Below are 14,348 nucleotides of genomic sequence, written 5' to 3' on the forward strand. Positions count from 1 at the left end.
TCTTTAAAAAAAAAACATAAAAAATAAAATATTAACCCCAAAATTAGGTAGGTAGACGTTAAAAGTGAATAAAGTTACATAAAAAAATAAAAATAAGCCGTAAGGAAACTATAAAAAAATAAAATAAGAGTGCTATTTTCTATTTTTAAATTCACATTCAATATTATAATTATTGACAACGTATGTCTCGTAATCCTGAACAGTTTAATCGGGTGACACGTTTTTTCTTTTCTAAAATAATTTTTAAACATTATTGTTTACATAATATACAGGGTGCGCCAGAACTCGCGCCCCAGAGAAAATTTTCAAGTAAGGTAAGATACCAGGAACATAAAAAAAATGTTTAAAAAATTCTATCTGACAAAAAATTTTGACATTAATTTCTGACATTTGACATTTTTTTATATCTATTTAATGGTACTGATGATCTTGTATATGTTTTTTTACAAGAATTTAGTAAAGGTACAAAAATTTTGCTAATAAAATCCACAAATAACATTGAACAGAGTTACAATTTAGGATACAGCTTCCCTGTTTCCTCTTTTAATAGCCTATAGCAAAAAAACTTGGAAAATTATTTTTTCAACAGAAATAAATAGAGTCAAAGTGCAAACTTTAAACCCTCATAACTTCGAAATTTTTATAGATAAAATTTTTTTAACATTTTTTCCATGTTTCTGGTATCTTACCTTATATGGCATTTTTCTCTGGGACGCGAGTTCTGGCGCAGCCTGTATACAAAATTATAAAGTTTTAAAATTTTGAATTTTATTACAGAATTGTAAATGAAACAATAATTAGACTTTTATTATGAAGAATCATCATATTTGTCATGAATTAATGGTAAAATAGTAGGTAGGTAGACGTTAAAAGTGAATAAAGTTACATAAAAATAATGCAAACTTCATAAAAAAATGAAATAAAGCGATATTTTTCAAATTCTCATTCAATCACTTGACAACGTATAACTCGGTATTCTGAACAGTTTTAAGCGTGTGGAACTTAATGGTTTACAGATTAATAATTTATTTATTGTTATTTTACTTTTGTTGAAAAAAAGTTGCAATAAATAATAAAAATGTACCATACAGAAATATTAAATAAAAATAAAAAATATATGTGCTTTTTTTTAAACAATAGATGTATTGCATGCCCAATGTGGGTTCAATAATCCTTATTTCTTAAAAAAATAATTTTTTTTTTTTTTCAATATTGTAATTACATATTTCCAACGTATATCTCGAAATTCTGAACAGTTTTAAGCGTGTGAATCTTAAAATCTTTTTTATTGTTGCAAAAGAAGTTAAAAAAAATAATGTAAAAATGTGCTATACAAAAATATTAAAGAAAAACAAAAAATGAAACGTGTTTTTTAAAAGCAATAGATGTAGTACATTTCCCCTATGGGTTACGATAACCCTTATTAAAAAAAAAAAACATCAATATTAACCAAACAAAATGTTACCGGTCTCAGTGCTACAAAATTTTCAAATGTAACCCTATTTACATCCAAGATAACGTGATTGACAACGTATATTATTTAACCTTGAAACTTTTTTCTCACAATAGTTTAATTAAAAAAAAATAGAACGTGCAATAAACAGTATAGTTTTTGATGTCTTATGTAAAAATTATAATTTAATACATCAACATTACCAACCTAAAATGTTATCTCAACTGAAAGTTTTAAAATAATTCAAGCCAAAAACATCCACTTACACAAAAACACGAATTTATCATTTTCACCAATTTTTTACTTCTACTACTTATCCCCAAATCCACATACCTGGCGTCGAGGAATCCTGAGGTTTATTGATAATTTCCGACGTCTGCCAATTGGACGACTCCCCAATTTTCGTGTCCAACATCGTTGACAAATCTAAATTATTTTCCTCAAATTTCTGAGAGGTGTTACTTTCCGAATCATCAACAGGCTCTTCTTTAGGCTTAACTAACGCTTCGGGAAACTCCTGTTCTTCCTGCCGGGCAGTGTTTTCCTCGATATGGGGCTTTTTAGCAGGCGGGGGATGGGGCGATCTGGGTTTGGGGCTGTCAATAGGTCTCAAGGGTTGCATGGGTTTTATCACTTTTTTGACCGGTCTTGGTCGTTTCATAATTTGTCTTTGGTCAGAGAAGTTGTAAGGGATTCGACTGGGGCCACTGTAGCCATTGGATTCCTGAAAAAACGATTTTTTACTACTTAAAGAAAGTGACAAAAACATTACTTACCGAAGATGAGGATGAGGACGAGCTATTGTCGGTCAAACCCTTAACTTTTAGCATTTCTGCCACCCTCATGAACATGGGGATTTCCTCTTGACTCACACTGACTTCGCCTTGGTACATAAATTGGAGTAAATTACACAAAGCGTTGTAATTCACATCAGGGAGAATGACTATGGGGTGTTTGCTAGGGTTGGCCCTGAACAACTCCTTGAAAAATGGACTACACACCGATAGGACAGTTTTGTGGGCTTTCATGAAGCGCCCCCCTGCTGCTAAAGTCACGTCCACCAAGTCTTCATCTTTGAGAAGGGAGTTGAAACCCGAACTTAAATTACTGTGGAAGTTGTTCCAACACAAAGAGAACTGCTCGCCTTCCATTTTTGACCGGCTATTCCTAAAAAAAGATTACAAAAAGTTGAGCACAAAAAAATTAATTTCACAATAGAGATAAGTTAATACCTGTTGTATTATCATAAGTGTGGTCGATTGTAATTAATTTTACGCTTATTGGGACTCACAAGAGTGTTAATTTCAACTTATTTGCAATTTAAACTGTTTTTTTCAAGCATCATACAAGCATGAAAATGGAGGACAAGACAAGTGTGACGTCATTTTTCTTATGTCAACGTCTTACATCGAATTTTGGGGTACCCAAACAAACCACAAAATAATCACTTGCAGGCAAAAATACAATCAAAAAAGACTCAGTCACACTTGAGTTAACTACAAACAATGATATTCTTTACCTAAGTATTTTTTATTAATAAAAAAATTCGAGGTAAGGAGTTGACAATTGACATTTGACAGTTTGACAGCACGCCGGTAATTTTGACAGAACAAAACATCGAGTAAGTATTTTTCGGTTATTGCGCCCCTTTTTGCGATAATTGGCCCAATTGGCGCCCCTCTTTGACTAGAATTTGTTTGCAGTTGCAAATAAATCAAAGCCCCCGTGTGCAGTGCTAGTGTGACAATATGTCCGAGGAGGACCCCGAAATGTAAGTTTTTTAGTTTTGGGGCCCTAATAACTTGCAATTGCAGTGCCGGACTGGTCAAATGCACCGTCATTTCGTGCCCCAACTATTTCCACAAGGTCTTGTCCCAGGCCGACGAGCACATTTTCTTCGATTTTCCCTCCGACGAGGACGTTTGTGCAACTTGGAAGGAAAAATGCGGCATTTCCGCCTATCACGACGTCTCAAATTCAAAAATATGTTCCACACATTTCAGACAAACTGATTACACAGATAACACCAAGTCTGTCCTCAAACCAGAGGCAATTCCGCGCGAAAATCTAGGCTGGATGTTTGGTATGCCTGAAGTGAAGCTCACAAAAACCCCCAAATTCGAGTTAATTAAGGAGGCTGTCGATACAAACGAACGACTGGTACAGCGATTTGAGGAGTTGATGGACGAAATGAAGCTTTTGACGGAAAAAGTCGATTTGTACAAGAAAAAAAACGAAAATTCTGATAAAGAAATCTTTAGACTGAGAAGACTGATTGCGAAGTATCCATTCAAAAAGAAAAATGGGAAAATTGAGACCAATTTAATTTGCAAGGTTTTCTCCCAAGCACAGATTAATATGCTATTAGGGAAGAAAAAAGTTGTGTGGAGTTACGATGACATGGCGATGGCGTTCACACTGAGACACATTGGAAACAGAGAGTGTTATTTATATTTAAAAGACACTCTAAATATGCCTCTCCCGTCTTTATCGGCAGTGCAGAGATGGGTGGCTTCAAACAAATCGTAGTAATTTTGTATCATTTTGTAATAAAAATCTTGAAAAGAAAGTGTTTTTATTGGGGAATCCCTTGATTAGCTACAAAATTACAGGTTTCTGTAACCGCCATCTTTGTTTCAGAAAAAATGTCTTGCATTGTTTGGGGATGTTCCAACAGCAACATCGCAACAGCGGACCCGTCAGTCCACTATTATGTTTTTCCCAAACACCCTGTAATAGCCCAACAATGGATACAAGCCTGTGGGTGGCCTCCAGACCAGATCGATGCCAACATAGGTAAAAAAATCCCCAAGTCAGTCAAGTCACCATTTCTTACACTTTTTTTAGCTCAAGTTTGTTCACTGCATTTCGACGAAGACAGTTACACGACCGAAGTGAAAATTATCGATTACATCACTTGTTACACAAAAGTATTGAAATTTGACGCAGTCCCTACACTCTTCTTACCAACACAAACCGAAATTATTATTAAAGATCCCAAAGAGGAGCTTCAAGAAATGATAATTTTCACAGTGCCTGCAGAACAAGAAACCGAGTTGCAAGTACAAAATGTGGAAAAGTTGCCACAAGAAGTCAATAAGGAAAAATATAAACATATAGTTACAAAAGAACAGTTGGCAACACTTGAAAATTGCAATAAAACAATACGGGAGAAGATGGCAAGACTGGAAAATAGTATAAAACATCTCAGAAACGTTTTAAATAATCAAATCGAAACGTACAAATCGAAAGACTTGGAATTGTCGAATTTGCATCACGAATATTTGAAAGCTAAACGTTCGTATTTGACAATTCATGAACAAAAAGTGTTACTCTCGAAAGTGTTTTCCGAATCACAAATTAAGATTTTATCAGGGAAGAAAAAAATTTATTGGAGTGATGACGATATGGCTGTTGGTTACACAATCAGGCATTTAAGTAACAGAAGGTGTTACATGTATTTGACGAAAAAGTTAAATTTTCCCCTACCGGCAGTATCAAGTATTAAAAGATGGATGACTCTGAAAAATGGGAGTCGTAAGAAGAGTCCCACAACCACTGGAAGTCCCAAAAAGGACGAGGAAAGCGAATAAAACTGGTGTCATTTTTTACAAGGTTAGTATCGGTGTCAATAAAACACGAAATAAAAAAAATAACATTTAATTGCTCCTCACACCCTTGTCCGCTTTAGCCAAAGTAACGTAATTTTCCAATTGTTTCACTCTCAGCCTACTCCAAACTACATAATTGCTCAACCCGATGATATTAGCCGCGTTTAAGGCCGCCGCTTCGGGATACAGGACCGTACTACACCCTAATCCTGAGGGCACATTTAAACTCGACCAAACATCCCTATCAACATTGTCAGATTTAAGTGGTGGACAGTTAATGACCGGGAATGGGGAATTCCCCGAAACCACTGGTCCCAAACCGTTCGAGCGTCCCGCCACTGCAACGAAAACAACTTTCAAAGGAAGAGATTCATAATATCGGACAATTTTGATCGTTTCATCTGTGCCTTTGTGTGCCGAAGTGACTCGTAGTTCGGTATTAAGGCCGAGTTTCTCGCAGTGTTTTTGGATGGTTTTGCAATGGTCGGCGTCGGAGGGACTACCCATGAGGATGACGATAAGGTGGTCGTTAGGTGGGGCAAGATGGTCCAGTTGGTCAACGATCCATTCAAAGTTGCGTTTGACAGTGTCGAGATCAGAGGAGGTGACGGTGGTAAGGTTACGGTAGACTTGTTTGTCCACCATGAGGCGCTTGTCTCCGGAGGGCCAAAGACGCCAGCTGTCGGAGTCGATCACGTCGGCCACGAGAATCTCACCTTTAAGCAAATTAAAATAAAGAAATAAAGCAGGATTTTATTTAAATTTCCCGCCTCGACGCAGCGCCCTCTATTATCGCTGAAATTTTATTTTTTGTATATTCAAAGCTTAGTTTTGAGGATAATTGGCATTTTTCTTATTATTTCATTGATTATGTTTCAGCTAATTAAAAAAAAAACAAAATGTAATTTAAATTTCTCGCCTCGATGCAGCCAGCCATTTATTTATTTATTTATTTTGTGTTCATGTAGAGACACTTTTCATGCTTAGTTTTGAGAAATTGTCATTTTTTTTAATTATTTCATTGTTTATGTTTTAAAAAATCAGCTAATCTAAAAAAAAAATTATTTTAAATTTCCCTCCTCGACACATACGCCCTCTACTATCAAACTGGCTGAAATTTCATTTTTTAAACATGTAGGGACACTCTTCAGGTGTAGTTTTGAGGAAAATTTGATTTTGTTTATTATTTCATTGATTATGTCTTAAGAGGTCGGGTCAAATCCAATTTCATCATGTTTTTCCGTATGTAAGAAAAACAATTGCAAAACTTTGACACAAATATGTTTTTTTAAGCTACGATACTCTGATTTCACATAAATTATCTTTGATTCTTTCTTAAACAAAACAACTTTTCTAGAAAAATGCCTACATGTGATAACCTTTTGAACTTTTGTCATATGGTAGCATCGATTAGCATTTTTGATAGATAACAAGAGTTTTACCTGTTTTGTCGACCCCAAATTCTATTTTCATGTCGATAAGGGCGCAGTTTCGGGTCGCCCAAACTTTTTCCAAAATTTCAAAGACCAGAATGGATGTTCTTGTCATAATATCGACTTCTGTGGGTCCTGTAAAACATTTTTTCCTAGAATATTCCTCTCGAAAATTATTGACAAACAACTCAAAGGAAATTTCCTTTGAACTCATAACAAATAACAATTCTATCGACCTCCACATTTAATTTTAGACTTTGATAAGAAATTACTTACCAATCTCCAAGCCATTGACCTTGAACTTCGCCGAGATAATCTGCTCAGTGGACCATTGGGGGTCGTGGTTTGCGTCATCCTTGAAGAAAGTCTCATTTTTGGGGGGATAAAACCTGTAGCCTTCGGGAACCCCCGGATTCCGCTTCAAAAACGACCCAGTCGCCAGTCTCCTCGTCACCCACTCAATGGGGATCATCTCGCATTTCTTCGAAATGAAAGCCACATCGGAGGCGGCCTTCACAAACGACGTTTTCACCCCCACGGAATTCAAAATTTCGAACACTTTCCCATTTGTTTTATTTGAAATTGCCGCCTTTCCCACCAGGTCGTGCGCTTTGACACCATCGCCGGCCGTAATTCGGTCCTTATTCAACAAAAGACACAAATCGGGGGACCCCGGCAACTCATACACCTGCTTAGTCTTGCCTTCGATGATGAGGGACCCCAATTTGTAGTCACCAACTGCAAAAAAACACAAATCTACAATGAAAACACCGGTTTTTTGGACACCCCTGAAATTAACCTGTCATTCACGTGGCGATTGTTTTGGTTATTTTTTACAACAAAAAAACCGCAAACTCACCTTGTTTGACCATCGCCATGACAATTAAAATACACGAAAACTGTGATTCTTGCGGAAAAACTGCGAGAGAACGAAACGCGATCGTAGTTTGTTTTTATAAATTATAGGGGATTTGTGCGCATGCGTACTGCTAATAGACGCTAATCAAATATTGGTCAATTTAATTTCATAATTAAATTGTTTTTGGATTTTCAAGGTCCGTATTTTGTAATAATTTGATTTTTTTCTCCCCCAACTTTGGGAATTTTGTGTTACCAGGGGTACCAATTTGTGCATAAAATGATTAAAATTTATTTCGTCATTTGTTTGGCGGTTGTTTCCAGATTTTGCAAGCATTGAGTGGTGGGGATGAGGCACCACGTGGTTGCATAAAAAGAACGCTTCGACTCTTTAACTTGCCTCATTCTTTATTTTAATCAAGTGTTAAGACAATCCAAAGAAGGTGAGTGACTACATTTTCAAATTTTCAAAATAAACATTGATTACCGGGTACATTGTTGACATTTGATTGGTTTATTCGCGAGGGGTGTACAAAACGGGGAAGTGGAAGGGTACGTTCACTAATTGAATTTAATTAGTGCCAAAAAGGTGTTAATTGCGATCACTTACTAGATTTTCTCGTGTTTTCCATAAATTGCGTAAATTAATAAGAGATTATCTCGAAAATGATGAAATGTGATAAATCGTTTCATAATTATTGAGCCAAACTGGGGGTTATCACTTAGGTCGAGTCACTTAATTCATATTTTTGTCAGTGTGAAACAATATATTGCATTTTAATTAATTTTCCTCCGTTGTACTTTTTTACGCTGAGTGTGTGATTCCCCGGATTAGATTTCGCAACATAAAACATGTATTATGTTTCATGTGAAAAAGCAAATTTTGATGTTTAGACTTACCCACAGTATCGAATTTGCGTCGTTTTGGTGTGGTCACAGCGTCACTAAGTTCCATATCACTATCGTCATTGCTTATTTCTTCTGTTTCTACTTTTATTAAGGAGGAAACCATATCTTGCCCATTTTCGCTATCACTGCTTATTTCTTCTCTTTTCACTGTAATTACAAAATAAACATTGTTAATCCCTTGAATGAAAATGCCCTGTGCTACCTTCATTATAAATAACTATTTTTGTCTATTTTGATTTTTAAGCTATTTACTAAAACATAATTTTTTTATCAAGTATGTTGTCCACTGAGTTTCATTTTTGTTATTAATTGTGTCAGAGACTACTAAGACTAGTGCACGGGTCAGAAAAATGATTGTTGATTTGATTCAATAGTAGATTATACAGTGCGATCAAAAAGTCTTTCTATCAAGTAGGCGTCCTAGTTGACGACGTATGTCCGTATGTTATCTAGATGTCAAAAAATTATTTTATAAAAATTAAAACATTGAGCTAATTAAATTGAATTATTCTATGAAACGTCTCAAAACAAACTAAAATAAGATTTTGTTGGTGTTTATTCATAAAAATCGTTCACCACGGTTTCTTGTCATAATTTACATAAAAAATATTTTGACATTTCTCATTTGTCATTGTGACACTTCCATCTTCCACAGACATACGTTTTAAATTTCTACGCTTGCTTGATAGAGACTTTTTGATCGCACTGTATCATCAAGAGTCGACACCAGTAACTGGGTCAAGCGCAAAAAAAAAATGATATCCCTTTTTGATTTTTACCTGCTGAGTTATTGCATTGTTATTTTTTTAATTAATCAATAATAATTAATTACCGTTGAGTTTATTGAATTCAATTTTTTTTTTCAAAAATTATTTTAGCAGATTTTGATATTCTTACTTACCCACAATATCGGAATTGCGTCGTTTTAGTGTCACAGCTTTACTAATTTCCATATCGTTGTCATTGTTTATTCCCTCTGCTTCCACTTTTATTAAGGAGGAAATCACATCTTGCCCATCTTCGCTTATTTCTTCTCCTTTCACTGTAACTACAGAAAAAAAACACATTTTATGTCTATTTTGCTTTTTTCTAAAACATACAGAGTGATATTTAAAAAACGACAGGCGCTATAGAATTTTTATTTATGGTCCGATTTTAAAAATTCAAAAAATTAATTAAATGGCTTTATTATATCTTACTAAAACGTGATAGCTTGAACGCTCTCACACCTGTGTAAACGCTAATTTAACCATCTTTGTCGCGCGATAACAATTGTTTTTTCCTGAAGTTTGTCGAAAAGTTTCGAAGCATTAAAAGTAGAAAACAGCAAAAGGTGAAGATTGCATTTTTTTGGAATCCACTGAGAAAAAAAATGACGAAATAGTCCGTTACCTAATATTAATTTTTCGTGACTAATTGGAAAAATTAATTGAAATTCATTATTTTTGCGTCTTTTTCAAAGCAAAACATTTTTTTATGGATAATCGATGAGGTTTTTGCAAAATCTTTAATTTGATTGGTTGGACACATTTGTTAATTTATAACAAGGGCCAATAATAATCATTTCCCATTCCCGTAATTACCACTATCGTGAGAACACACCGGTTTTTATTTCTTATTGGCCAAAATCCGACAAAAACCTACTAACGATAAGTAACTCCACCCATTTAAAAAACTGTGAATAATTATTGAATTCTGAATCGAATTTTTATAACAAATCAGCGTTTAGTGTGAATTATCTTACTTTAATTGGATCTAATTTTGCACAATGGGTGAAGCCAACCAGAGCCAATATGAATAATGCACTTTAGATTATTAGACCAATAAAAAGTAAAAAAAAATGTTTTATAAATCGGCTTCTTTGGTTTTATTGTCTACATAAAAATAGTTATTTGAAGAATAAACCTTAATTAACTTTCTTTACTGTCAAATGTCCGAACTCTCAAAATTTGACATTTTTGGAAGATTTACATAACACTGTGTATTTACTACATTTAGTGTGTACTAAAATTTGTATTTAGCTCAATTTTTGATTCAATAACGCCGATTCGAGTCGTTTTAGCGGTTTTAGCCTTAATTCGACAAATCTTTCAAATAAAAATATTTCAAAAATTCATAATTCCACAGATTAATTCTTTCTATAAAATTAGTGCTAAACTTAGCACAAAAATTCAAAATGGTTCAAAAAAAGAATTTTCAAACAAAAGATCATTTTTTTGTTTTTTTTTTCCCCAGCGATGGCTCACTTAGAATGAATTACAGAAACATAAAAAATTTCAAGAAAATCGGTGAACGATTAATGAAGTTAGAATTTTTTTAAATAAATCTGCAGATGATAAATTCAATCTCGGACATGTTATTTATATTCTTTTGTTTCAAATTTATATTCAGGCATCATTCAATATAGTAAAACTTTTTCATAATTTGAAAGATATTAGTTTTCTTGTTATTTTTTAAAAAAATTATCAAAGTTGAAAAAATTTAATAAAATCTAGTTGCATGGTGTCAATAAAAAAATTGACGTTAAAAGAATCTTATTAAAAGTAAACAAAATAAACAAATACTCGTAATAAATAGTATATCATGTAAATGTGTATCATGTCTGAAGTGGCGTTTAAAGCACTGGTTACATAATATACTATTATTAGCTGTCTAGATTTTATTATTTAATGAGTGGTCGATGTAACCTTCTGCAACAGTAGTTGAGCGCCATCCTCCATGGCGTTTTAAAGCTGTAATGTTCGCATCTGAGTCTGCCAATTTCGCCGATGACCTTAAATAATGGCCCGTGTAACAGGCAGGGTCAGGCAACTTTAAATATTTTGCTACTACGCTAGCGAGACTACCAAATTTATTTATTCCAATGGGCTGATTTATACATTTTCCTCGCTGGTAGTTTAGGAAAAATCGGTTAGTTGTCAGATTTGAAGGTCGAATTTTCATGTATTTCTTACAGATGTGGTAGAAAGAACCTCCGATTTCGAACTGTCGTTCTGTTTTTGTTTTTGTATCAGGAATGTGGACTAAAAGGGAAGTGTTGAGGTCTTCGATATGATTTATTTCAATTTTCATTAATTCCTCTCTTCGACAAGCTCCCATTATGCTAAAAATTAAGCCAACCTAAAATATTTGTACTTAATTTTAATATTCTAATTTAATTTGGTACTATAATTTACTTTTGTAAATAGGTAGTCTTTATCGGGAGCAGACGATAAGAATTCTTTAATTTGCTGGGGTGTCAAAGTTTTCGATTTTTTAGGTTTGTAACCATCAGATTTACGTTTCAGGAACGCACCCAACTTGAAATATTTGCTTATGTCAACATTATTTTTTAGGTTAAGCGTCGTTCGTAACATTGAGTACGCTGCCCACAAAGAAGACGGTTTATTCCTTTTCGAGAGCTCTTGAAAATAAGCAAGTAACACATTTTCAGATAAAGAATTTCTTTGATTTTTTTCACGCCAATCTTGGAAAAGTTTATATGCGCGTTCGTATTGAGCCTTTGATTTTTCCGGCAGCGAAGTAGCAGTTGCTGAGGTCGCAACAAAAACATCATCTTCACTTTCAGTTTCACTCATTTTTCACAGAACGTTCCACAAAAACTGAAACCGCGTATAAATAACAACTGAGAGAGGCTAACTTTAGCCCGTACCTAATGACAGTTGCTACGCATTAGTCACGACTTGTCAAGATCAGTGTTGCCAGATCAAAAACATAAAATTCACCAAATCCGGGTTCAGATCGTTATCTGTATAGCAAATTCTCGCGAAAAAAACGCAATTTTCGGCTTAAAAATCTGCTAAAACTCTTTTCGGCTCAATTCTGTGATTTTTCGGCTTGTTTTCAACAAAATTTTGCAGTAAATAATTACGTTTCTATGTAGTTCAAAAACGTGTTAAAACGTTTGAAAAATACAAAAATTATGTAATTCTAGAATTAATTTCTTGATTATGTAGTTTGTTTTAGCGAAATCTAGCGAAAAACCTGAGATTTTAGTACAAAAACGTGCTTAAAAGCATTTTCGGCCAAATTTTGTGGTTTCTTAGCTTATTTTTGCTCAAAACTAGTTAAATCGAGTGAAACAAACAAGATAACATCAATATCAATCCTGGTTGAGATATTTAGGCGTGTTTCGAGAAGATTTTGCAAAATAAATGAACCTTTGGTTCAGAAAGGAAGCATAGCAAACAAGCTAAAAAATGATATCAATTTCGATTTAATTTTGTAATTTTTTAGCCTGTTTCAATGCAATATTTTGAACTTTTTGCGTTTTTATCTCTCAAAAACATCCTTAAACACTCGAGAAAGACAAAAAACGCCGTTTTGGGCTATTTTGTTGAATTTGTGGTTTGTTTTTGGCAAAATTTTGCGTTTCTAGCTGAAACAGCATTCGAAAAAACTAAAATAAGTTGTCATTTTCGACTGTATAGTGATATCTTGTAAAAAACATAAAGAAGTATTTTTACCCAATTTGGTGGTTTTCGATTATTTTTTCTTCGAGAAAATTTGACAAAATAATCAATTTGAAGCCTCAGAGTTAGTTAAAAAAACCATAATATAATCTTTTTTATAACAATTTAGTGATTTTTGACTCGCTATGGCAAACTTGCGAAAAAACAGTTTTCAGCTTAAAAATCTGCTTGAACGCCCGAAAAAGGAAAATAATTATATCATTTTCGGCCTAATTCGCTGTGCTTTTTTGGCTTGTTTTTAACCAATTTTTCGAAATAATTGTCTTTCTAGCTAAAAAAAAAAGCATGCTAAAAATGCATGATATTTGATATTTTTGATTTTTTTGTTCGTTTTAGCAAAATCTCGCAAAAAACCTGAGAGTTGTAGTACAAAAACGTGCTTAAAAACATTCTCGGCTTATTTTGCTCACAAAACAGTTAAATCGAGTGAAACAAACAAAATAACATCAATATCAATTGTTTTTGTGATTTTTAAACGTGTTTCAATGACATTTTGCAAAATAAATGATCCTCTGGTTCAAAAACAAAGAAAGTGGAGCGAAACAAGCTCAATTTCGATTTAATTTTGTAATTTTTTTGCCTGCTTCAACGAAATTTTTAGAATTTTCTTTGTATTTATCTCAAAAACGTGCTTAAACACTTGAAAGGGCCAAAATAACACTGTTTTTGGACGAATTTGTTGAATTTTTGAATTGTTTTTAACGAAATTGCGTTTCTAGTTGAAAAAGTATTCGAAAAAGACAAAAATAAATTGTCATTTTCAATCCTGTCTAATAAATTCTTGTAAAAAAACAACCAGAACTATTTTTTACCAATTTGGTGATTTTTCGACTTTTTTAAAAAAACTTGACGAAATAATCAGGTTTTTGGTTCAAAACGAGGAAAATGCTCGAAAAACAGTTTTTTTTCATTTCTAAAAATTCACCAGATTAGAATTTTCACAAAAATTTTCACCAAATCACTAGGCTAACATGAAAATCACCAGATCTGGTGAAATTTCACCACACCTGGCAACACTGGTCAAGATGTATATAAAAGGTCACTTAGCGTCATGGAAACATACGATAATCCGTGTTTTAGATATGGGAGTAGAAAAAAAACTATTACACTAAATTAGATGTTTGTCTGATTTGTTATGGGTAATTATTATTGTCATTTCTTATTAAAAATTTGAAAAAATATTGGTACATCGATAAAAAAACAATAAATTAGAGTAGGCGGTGATTAAAGTCCTTCAGATGGCAATCCTGATTTTTGACATCAAATGTCAGCGGATACTTTGACAAGTTTAAGTTTTATTCCTTTTGAGTAAAATAATGTTCACTTTAGAGCAGAAATTTTTTATTTCTGTACAAGGGGAAAACGATCGATGGTCATTTTCACTTTCAGTTTGTGTGGAAAATTTCCGACCCAGATTCCCAGCCAATGTGTTGCCAACTGTAGAATTTAATCGACGCCTACTCTAATTTATTTTTTATTTGATCGCACGGTACTTTTTTTATTTGTTGCTTCTTCACACTAATGGCATTGTCTTATTTGGCATCATGCAACTAGATTTGATTAATTTTTGTTATTTTTTTTAACTTTAATATATTTTTTTTTCAATAATTTC

At 33.5% G+C, this 14,348-nt stretch overlaps 4 protein-coding genes across 16 annotated transcripts in view; 2 read left to right on the forward strand and 2 right to left on the reverse strand.

Moving 5' to 3' along the window:
* The window catches only part of LOC123009736 (protein bric-a-brac 1-like), a 5,007-nt gene extending 2,015 nt beyond the window's left edge, over window positions 1-2,992 (reverse strand). Inside the window, exons 1-3 of one of the 2 annotated variants that reach the window (XM_044406241.1) lie at window positions 2,686-2,983; window positions 2,230-2,620; window positions 1,787-2,177 (exon numbers count right to left, since the gene is read on the reverse strand). In XM_044406241.1, the coding sequence (XP_044262176.1) occupies window positions 1,787-2,177; window positions 2,230-2,604 (766 nt within the window). In that variant the 5' untranslated portion in view covers window positions 2,605-2,620; window positions 2,686-2,983. Of the gene's footprint in view, window positions 1-1,786; window positions 2,178-2,229; window positions 2,621-2,685 lie in introns of both variants that reach the window. The other variant, XM_044406240.1, reaches the window with a different exon arrangement.
* Window positions 2,664-6,112, forward strand: LOC123009737. Of its 3 annotated transcripts, XM_044406242.1 has the most exons (4): window positions 2,665-3,074; window positions 4,094-4,249; window positions 4,301-5,068; window positions 5,182-6,112. In XM_044406242.1, the coding sequence occupies exons 2-3, from the start codon at window positions 4,099-4,101 to the stop codon at window positions 5,044-5,046; spliced, it is 897 nt and encodes a 298-aa protein (XP_044262177.1). In that variant the 5' UTR covers window positions 2,665-3,074; window positions 4,094-4,098; the 3' UTR covers window positions 5,047-5,068; window positions 5,182-6,112. The 3 variants fall into 3 exon arrangements, with proteins under 3 accessions (XP_044262178.1, XP_044262177.1, XP_044262179.1); XM_044406243.1 differs by lacking the exons at window positions 4,094-4,249; window positions 4,301-5,068; window positions 5,182-6,112 and adding exons at window positions 3,157-3,224; window positions 3,268-4,016 and having other exon boundaries at window positions 2,664-3,074; XM_044406244.1 differs by lacking the exons at window positions 4,094-4,249; window positions 4,301-5,068; window positions 5,182-6,112 and adding exons at window positions 3,144-3,224; window positions 3,268-4,016 and having other exon boundaries at window positions 3,039-3,074.
* The window catches only part of LOC123009732 (multifunctional protein ADE2), a 27,689-nt gene continuing 18,438 nt past the window's right edge, over window positions 5,098-14,348 (reverse strand). For 7 of the 10 annotated variants that reach the window (XM_044406231.1, XM_044406226.1, XM_044406232.1 and 4 more), the window contains 5 exons: window positions 9,166-9,312; window positions 8,256-8,411; window positions 6,774-7,235; window positions 6,507-6,632; window positions 5,098-5,780 (listed from right to left, as the gene is read on the reverse strand). In XM_044406231.1, the coding sequence (XP_044262166.1) occupies window positions 5,113-5,780; window positions 6,507-6,632; window positions 6,774-7,235; window positions 8,256-8,411; window positions 9,166-9,312 (1,559 nt within the window). In that variant the 3' untranslated portion in view covers window positions 5,098-5,112. Of the gene's footprint in view, window positions 5,781-6,506; window positions 6,633-6,773; window positions 7,236-7,356; window positions 7,510-8,255; window positions 8,412-9,165; window positions 9,313-10,951; window positions 11,385-11,440; window positions 11,943-14,348 lie in introns of those variants that run through there. The other 3 variants (XM_044406228.1, XM_044406229.1, XM_044406235.1) reach the window with 3 other exon arrangements.
* Window positions 7,700-14,348, forward strand: part of LOC123009733 (amidophosphoribosyltransferase-like) — a 30,527-nt gene continuing 23,878 nt past the window's right edge. The window contains exon 1 of the mRNA XM_044406237.1: window positions 7,700-7,798. The gene's annotated coding sequence lies outside the window, so the exon portion shown is untranslated. The remainder of the gene's footprint in view (window positions 7,799-14,348) is intronic.

This window comes from Tribolium madens, unplaced genomic scaffold (assembly GCF_015345945.1).
Source record: "Tribolium madens isolate multiple individuals breed KSU strain unplaced genomic scaffold, Tmad_KSU_1.1 Scaffold_7;HRSCAF=85;Tcas5.2_LG10, whole genome shotgun sequence".
NCBI classification, from domain to species: domain Eukaryota; kingdom Metazoa; phylum Arthropoda; class Insecta; order Coleoptera; family Tenebrionidae; genus Tribolium; species Tribolium madens.